At 36.3% G+C, this 8,825-nt stretch overlaps 1 protein-coding gene across 1 annotated transcript in view; it reads right to left on the bottom strand.

The window, feature by feature from the left end:
- Window positions 1-1,749: 1,749 nt before the first annotated feature.
- Window positions 1,750-8,825, bottom strand: part of TSPAN12 (tetraspanin 12) — an 85,803-nt gene continuing 78,727 nt past the window's right edge. The window contains 1 exon segment of the mRNA XM_027772160.1: window positions 1,750-3,317. Coding sequence (XP_027627961.1) covers window positions 3,012-3,317 — 306 coding nt within the window. The 3' untranslated portion in view covers window positions 1,750-3,011.

The following is an 8,825-nucleotide window of genomic DNA, read 5'->3' as shown; positions in this document are numbered from 1 at the left end:
TTAATGCCAATACCGATTTACCAGGTACAAAATCCAGACATTTCAGGTTTTTTACGTCTTATCTCACACTCCCCAAGGTCAATCTGCTGCCAATTTTTGTGGATTCATCCTGTTATATACCATTTTATACACCCTGGTTTTTTGACTTCCATTGTCCTAGTGAGGATCTTTCTCTCTCACCTGGACTACAGCAATAGCAATCGATCCTGCCTCCCACCAGGGTCTGCAGCATGGTACAGCTTTGGAGTGCTCTATTTACCTGGCCTGTGGTAGATGATGGTCCCTCCCCAGGAGTTGTGGATATTCCATCTCCCTGCCTCCAGTTTCCCATTTGACTCACCCAGGTAAATTTCTGAACCTTGCATCATTTCTCTTTCTGAAAATTCTCCCCTGAACCTGCAGAATGAATCCCTGAACCCAAATTTCGACCATGTGCTTTCCCATGGTATTTTTCTCAAGTATTCTATGCTCTTAGAACCACAGGCTATGGTGCCCAACTACTGTTCCCTTTTAAATTTCAGAATCCTGGTTCTAGAATGTTCTCCCCCTTCCTGACCCAGGTCAAAAGCCATCTTTTCACTGTAGCTGCCTCCATGTCACTCTCTGTCTCTTATTCCTAAGCATGGCTCTAGTCACTGCATACTCTTTTATTTATTTTTTCTGTGGCTAGCACGAGTGTCTCTAACCCTGATTTTACAGTGCTTAAGGAAAAACATCATCTCTTACTGCCATTTCTGCATCTCCAGGGCACTTTAAATTAACTGTTAACCAGTCTAAAAATAATCTTAACTTTTTACTTAACAAATGGTGATTTTCACCAAAGTAAGCTTTTAAAAATTCCCAAGGAAACAGTTAACAATTTTGTTTGCAATGTACCCAAACAGTGAACTCCCTCAGCTCTACCACATTAAATACACTTTTTAAAGTCTCTTGTAGTTTTATTATTCCAGGTGCACTGCTACCATAAGAGGCCATTGTGGACCACTGTTATAAATGTCATTTGTTCCCATTAAGCAAGTTATTATATGTAAAATGATTGTCTGAATTTATGTTGACTATTCTAGACGGTAGTAAATCAGGTAATATATCAAAATCTCTGAACTCTAAAAGTGTAGAAATCAACTTTTATTTTATATTTGAGGACATTTTTTTAAAACAGAGCTCAGCATAATATATGCTCATTCTTTCGGTGACTGAGAGAGGCAGCAAAAGAGAAGCAGTGAATTTGACCATTACCTAAATAATTCAAAGAAAACTAATAGCTATCTCAGTTACTTGGGACCTTAGATGAAATTATGGGGAGTTGAGGTGTTGAGAGAATTATAAAGAAGAATGCTTTTGGCTCTCAATGAGCAAAGTAATTTCCTTAATTTTCACTTAAATCTATGAAAGATTATAAATTGTATAATTTCAAATATTGTATTCCTTACATTCATTTTCTTTTAAACATTAGTAAAAACCATAAAAATGGGATATGAAGATACTGAGAACATAACATAAATGGCCATATTTTTATATTATATCAAACAACGATATTATTTTTCATTTAGCTAAAAAGCAAACTTGAAATATGAACAGGCATTTTTTGGGGGAGCCTTCTTAGTGAAGATACATGCTTGTACAGAATTGTTCCAGAGTTTGAAAATCATTATTAATACTTTATCCAACCATTCCTTCTCATACGTTTCTCCCTTTACAAATCTCCTCAACTGGTAAAAGTACTTCTATCAAAAATAGTCAGACAAATTATTACTCTCTAGAAAACATTTATTGACTCTTGTTTTATATTCTTTCCATATTCTGAGAAATAAACATAATACACAAAATACAGTAAAATGCACTTTTCCCATTTCAAATAAATATATTTTACTCTTGTAAAAAATTTAATAATCTGTGTAATTCACCAAAGTATATTAGTCAGTGAAATAAAGTAAAGATAATCTCTAGTTAAATTTTCATTTATTTTAATGATTCTTACAAACATTTTCTGGAGAAAAATAGTTTTCTCTGTAGAATGATCTTGACCTAGGGACTATTGCTTCTTACCTGGAGAAGGCAAAGATAAGTTCTTTAAAAAGTGTGTAGTGTCAAAAAGTCTTAGTTTAGGAGAAAAACAGCATCTACCACTTTGCTGAATCAACTAAGTATGTGTGAATTTTCTTGTTAATACTTCCTCTCTAGGAAACCAGACACATTCTGAATTATAATGATTCCTATGTATCACACTGGTAATTTTCAAAATTAGTGGTTAAGTATTTAAATTAACAATTAAGTATGTAACATAAATCCAAGACAGAATTTTAAAGCTCTATTAACAGGAAAGTCTAAAAATAGTGCTGCTATACAGGACGAATTTATCCTTTTCACAATTGCTATTCTTAAAATTATAGGGACTGAAACCTACTGAATTATACAGACTGAACACAGACTTATATATACATAGATCCCTGATCTGCAAAAGACAATGTATTAGTTTGTTCTTGTAAGCGGTAAAAATATTTTAGTAACCAGTAAAAATCACATTTAGGTAGTTGCCAATCCTGAAAGTTTTCGTATGTATAATCTATTCAGCCTCAAAAGAATATAGCACTGAATAAAAGTCGTTAGTACTAACTTCCTACGTTAGTAATTAATTGGTACTTTATATACTAGCTGGTAGGAGTACACCGTTCTTGATTGTAGCTCTAATCCCACCGTATGTGGCTTTTTTACATGGATGCAGAAATTCTGATCAAGCCACGCCACCTCAAAACATAATGATGTTCAATAAAAATCTTACACAGGCCATAAAGTGGCTATTAGATCTGCCCTCAGTCTTGTAAAGAATATCCATTATTGTCCAAGTGGTAACTTAGGATACAAAACTCTTCATTTTAAAGGGCAGACAATTATTTGCCTAGGTAACTTTTTGTGGCAACATTTTTATTTCTTTAAATTTCTGAAACTGATAAGTGTGTACTCAAGAATTCACAAGTCCAATAAAACAAGTTTGTGGTCATCTTTGACATTCTTTACAATTCCTCCATCTCGAAGTGTGTGTTAAAGCTGTTTGCCATGGATGTGTGTTCAAAGATCCTTGACAGGCTTGGCTTCAACAGTTCTACTGAGTGACATGACAGGTTCTGAGAGGTGTCATTCTTCAGGGACATTATTTGGTCTGTCCCAGGCTCTCTCCTATCATAATACAGAGCCCAGAGCAGAGTGATTGTGAGAATCATGGCCAGAATTTGTGTCACTCCAATGGAGATTCCCAGAAACCTTAGCACCTGTAATTGTTTGGTTCCTCTCAAAAAGGAATACATTTTCTTCCCACAACCCTGTAAAAGAAATAAAATGTTCAATGTTACTTTGGATATTTTATGGAGGTCAAAAATAGTTAATGAAAACCAGCAATCTGTATCAATTAATGGAACCAACTCTGGTCATAACACTTAGAGAGAGAGAGGCTATGAAAAGATGCAGTAACAGGGAGTTGTATACCTTTTGAAAAGCCTGCCCAGAGAATTACCATGAGCCTACTCCTTTTATTTTCCCAACAGCTAGAAATTAAGACCCACTGGTATAAAACCTAGCATTTTGAGCAGGAGTTGGCAAGCCATTTTTTGGAAAAGGCCAGAAGTAAAACTGTAGGCTTTGCCAGCCACATGGTCCCTAATGCAACTGCTCATCTCTGCTACAGTAACTCAAAAGCAGCCATACACAATATGTAGATGCATGGATGTGCTGTATTCAATGACAAGTCATCCATGAAAAGAGGTGGTGGGCCAGATTTAGCCCACAGGCCATAGATTGCTAACTGAAAATTTCCAAAACAATGTTTTATTATTCTTCTTTGTGTTCTCTGTTGAATTATATAGCTCATTTGATCAGAAACTGTTCCCTAAAGATCAGGAGTATTTCCCCCTGGTCTGCTACTGAAATATGCCAGTGGGTGGAAGTCAACCTTTACTCTCTTCTGTGCACACACACACACACCCTTCTGCCAACTGCCTACAGCAGAAATGCACTTGTGGAATTAAGTCTTGTCATGACTCACATTCTTTCTTAAAGGTCTAAAAGATGTCTTTTTTTTTTTTTTTAAGTTCATTTGTTTCTTCTAAGAGAAAGACAGACATGCAGACAGTGAAGAATCTCTGAAAGAGTCTTCCCACCACAATCCAACCACAGCCCCAGTCAGCTAGAATCACGGTCAAGTATAGATGCACCTGGCATATAGAGAGAGACCTCCGGATGTGAACCTGGGACTTTTCCACATGGGTTCAGCATCATGGAGTCCTGCACAATTGGTACACCATTGTGGCTGGCCCTGTGAAAAGTATCTTCAGCTGCTCTCTGGGTTAGAGACATCTGATTTAAAATAAAGACTAATGGGCCAGTCCATCATGTGGTGGTTAAGGCAGCAGGATCCCACATGATCAACTTCATGGTTCAAGCCCCAGACCTGGTGGCTTGACTTAAGAAACACTCTTGGTATATGTGGGTGCATGACCAAAATCCCCAAATGGGGGAGAAATGGAGAAGGGATTGGAGTGTGACTGTGACCCATGGAGGTGCTTTCTCAATCTCTCTCTCTCTCTTTCTCTTCCTTGCTCTCTTTCTTTCTCTCTCTTGCTGTCTCTCTCCAGTGAGTGCATGAGTCCTCTGGCAAAAAAGGACAAGTTTAGCAAGGTTTTGTGTTGTCTGTGTTTAGTTTTAAACATAAAGTCTAAGGACTGCCTATGGAAAAATAGAAGTGTATTCTGAAAGGAGAGAGGAGGAAAAACTAGAAGAAAATGTCATGAAAAGAAAAAATGGAGAAAGGAAAGAATAAAGAAAAGGAGGTAGAGCGTGTCTAATGAGTGTCATAAGCCACCATCTCAGGTGACCAATGCCTCGGCTACCTGCTTTGTCTCTAGTCAGCACACAGCAAGAAAATAACTCACTCTGCCAAAAGGAATTTGATTATAAATTAAAGCAAAAATCTAGGGAAGCATTTTATGACCGTAACTATGGATCCCAGTGGGGAAAAAAAGCTTTTTGGGTTCCCCAGAGGAGAGCTGGTGTGCCATTTGGTTGGGGCTTGGCTTTCTTCCAGACCACTGAGCAGGAAGATTATCTTCATGTTGAAGGGGCAAGTGTGGTTTATTTAAAGCACAGGTCCTACTGAGATTCCAAAATTTTTATAGCAACATGTCAGTCCTGCCCCTTTATTTGGCCTAAAAACACACAGATAACCTCTCAAAAAAGACAGAATTTTAGTGCTTAAGTTTGTTATCAGAATTTATTACATTATATGTCATGCTTCTCTACTGAAAACCTCTCAGAAGAGGTGCTACTTACAGACTACTTAAAATAAATGAAATTTATTGATATCTCTAGGTACTTTAGAGCCAGATATCAGAGCAGGCCACCAAAATGTGTCAACGTGCAATATATTAGCTCATATATTACATATTCTGAGGTGATTTTAATGACATATTTTGAAGAACACCATGAGAACGTGCATTATAAAATTAGTGGAAAAGAATATTGAATTTTTTTTTCTTTTAGGTAATGGTTAGGAAATATAAAAATCTCACTTGAAAAGAATACTTTAGAATTTTACTTCTTTTGAATTGGACTACTTGCTTTCTGAACATTAGAATTAGGTAGATAATCAAGTCATTTTCATGTTGGCTGTCAGAAAGCTCAGAGACAAATAGGAAACCCAACTACAGCAACCCTGTTTGCCTTTATGCTGAGCACGTTTGCTTCCTCTTCGTCTTAACTTTGACTTCCCACCTCTATTTATATTCTTTTTTTATTTTACAAGTTTTGTCATAGGGCACATGTAATGGCCAGATAGAGACAGAGTGAGAGAGAGAGAGAGTAAGATGGAAAGTGAGAAATCATCTCTCAGGGGCGATGGTCATGGCGCAGTCCCTTCTCTTCCATTGTCCTCCTGGAATTTTGGGTGCACACATACATGCCCAATCTTCAACCTGACAGGTCTAGGCCTCGAACTGTGGTCAGCCACAGTAGTTAAGATGCTAGAGTTCGAACTGTGGAAGTCTAGCACCTTAACTACCATACCATCTACTGGCCCCTCTATTTATACTACATTGTCAATTCATTATCTTTATGCTGTATTACATATTTTATTTAACAAGGATAATAAAAGGTGTAGCTCTAGTCTAGAAATAAAAACATAAGTTTCTCTACAGCACACACAATGCCTCAGAAGGCATTGTAGAAACATGTACACTATCAAGTATCTTTATGAATACTCAGTGCATCATTCACATGAATATGTACAAAAGAATAGGCCTCTACTTGAGAAGACACTATAGTTCTGTATTTGTCTGTATAATATAGTAGTCCTCCTCAGAACTTTCCAAATTCTTCATAGAAAGAACTCCAGGGTTTGTTGTCCATTCTACATCATTCTTACTGAAATAATTTGGCCTGAACATAACCCTAAGATTATTGTGAGTGAGTCAAATAATTTTGCCAATGGTTTACATTTTTCAGTGTACAGTTGGACACTTTTGTTGACTAGTAAGACGCTATGTCTAGAGAGGAAGATATAGATGCATTTCTTTATAATCAATTACACTATTTTTGTTGAGTGAGTAAAAAAAGAGAAAATGGAAATATTAAAATTCAAAACTGTATTCCATTTCACAGAATTTTGTTTAGATAGGAAAGAACAGAATTGCACTTATTTGCTTATTTTCAAATAAAATGAAGTACATTTTACTCTAGTATGTCTGAGTACATTTTACTCTAGTATGTCTTCTTCCAAAATAAAGCTATGTTAGCTCTCCATTAATAGCCACAAATAATTCAAAGGTATGAATAAGACATGTTAGTAACCCACTTTACTTGCTATGGTATTAAGATTCTGGTCAACTATTAGCTGTAAATAATAACACTATCTTTATCAGAGAAAAATCACTAATCTCTACATTTCCTGGACTCTATTTGAAGGCATGACAGGATGTCTCATTTCACTTGAGGAAATTATACACTTGAAATTATTCTCTGATCTATCTCCAAAATGAGTTTCTAAAATTGGAAGAACACCCATGGCTTTTCAGTATTCAATATTCACAAGCCACATCAAAAAGTCAGGCAGCCTTTTAATGTGCTTGTGGAGACAAAGTATAAATAAAATCTAGGTGCCAATACATGCTAGTATTGATATTTTTGTAATTGATTTTTATAATAAACATGACTCTCAAGGTTGAAATGACTGTGTCAATTATCAGGTACAAATATACAATCTTCACCCCCTATTTCTTCTGCAATTGAAGAACTGAATGATAGCAGTTGATGAGTTCACGAGTGTTAAACAGGTTGGACCAAAAGTTCTCCACTGATCATCTTAAACTCTGCAGAGAAATAAATGCTCCCTGTAAAAAAAAAAACCTTAAACAGCAAGCAATAGCATTCCCTATAGAACAATAAAATTCCCCTAAGAGTAATATTAACTAGACCCGTGCATAGGAAATTCAGTAGAGGGACCAGTAGTTAGCATAGTGGCTATGTCGCTGGACTCCCACGTAATCTACCACAGTTCAAGTCCTGGACCCGGTAACTTGAACCCACGCCAGGCACATGTGCGTGCATGCCCAGGATCCCGAGAGGAGAATGGAGAAGGGATTGTGACATGGCCATCCCCCATGGGGGGTGATTTCTTGCTTTTCATCTCTCTATCTCTCTCTGTCTTTCTGGCAAGAGCACGCACCCTATAGCAAAAACCTCTCCAAAAAAAAAAAAAAAAGAAAAAAAAGAAAGAAAGAAATTCAGTAGAAAAGTTGACTTGTTATTTCTTAATATATGACAGGTCTTCATACCTCATTTAATACTCACAATATCCCCATTAGATAGGTGGAGTATCATCAATTTTTTTAAAAAGCCATTTACTGAACACTTTTACCAAAAACTATGGACAGAAAGAGACTAGAGTCAGTAAACCTAGAAAGCACCCCACTCGCTGCAGAGGCCAAGTTCAGCAGCAGGACAAATCCCCTGCCTGACTGAGCAGAAGAGTTTATTCACAAACCTCACTACAAGCATTTTCTCTGGGCCTTTCTGTCCACTCTAAGTGTTCTTATATAAGAAATTAGAAGGAAAATGATAAACCAGACCATGTCCCCAAAAGCTTGACCTGAAAATCCTATCATTTCAAGCAAAACTAGAGACAATTTAGCTCATTATAAATCTAATCAAAAATCAAGATTTTTTTCTATTTAATAAATATCTTAATAAGCTATTATTACCACCTTACTGGAGTCTCCCCTGTTCATGACAATCAGAACGTACTCTTTATTGTCCAATCATGTTTCTTCACGAATGTTCACTTCTTTCATCAGACTTTGCATAAAATCTGGTTTGTGTTTGGGTCTTCATTTCTTTTTTTTTTTTTTTAATGTTTTATTATCATCATAATCTTCTTTATATTACACTGGATTACATATAACTTTACAGTGTATTACACTGCTTTTTCAAAAGGGAATGCCATGCAAGTCAGTCAGTACAAAGACATAAATCTCCCCACTTCAACATTCAATATCTTCTCTATGTTTTCCCCAATCATTATTATTATTATTATAATTATTTTTAAAACAGTCAATCGCTATTTCTCATTTTGCTTGTAAAACTACTTTGCCCATCATGAAATACTTCTCAGACCAATCCAGTTGAGAATACTATACATGTCATCATCAACAGGTAATAAGCCATATCTGTTTCTCACTAACGTCCTGCCTCTCTATTGTTAACTTGCTATCTTTCTCTATCCTCTTCTCTTCACTTACCCCATTCCACACTGTCCTATTCTCATTAAGTACCTTCACTGCTTT

The sequence above is a fragment of the Tupaia chinensis genome, unplaced genomic scaffold (assembly GCF_000334495.1).
Source record: "Tupaia chinensis unplaced genomic scaffold, TupChi_1.0 Scaffold000257_1, whole genome shotgun sequence".
NCBI classification, from domain to species: Eukaryota; Metazoa; Chordata; class Mammalia; order Scandentia; family Tupaiidae; genus Tupaia; species Tupaia belangeri.
This window is presented reverse-complemented; position numbering and strand designations above follow the sequence as displayed.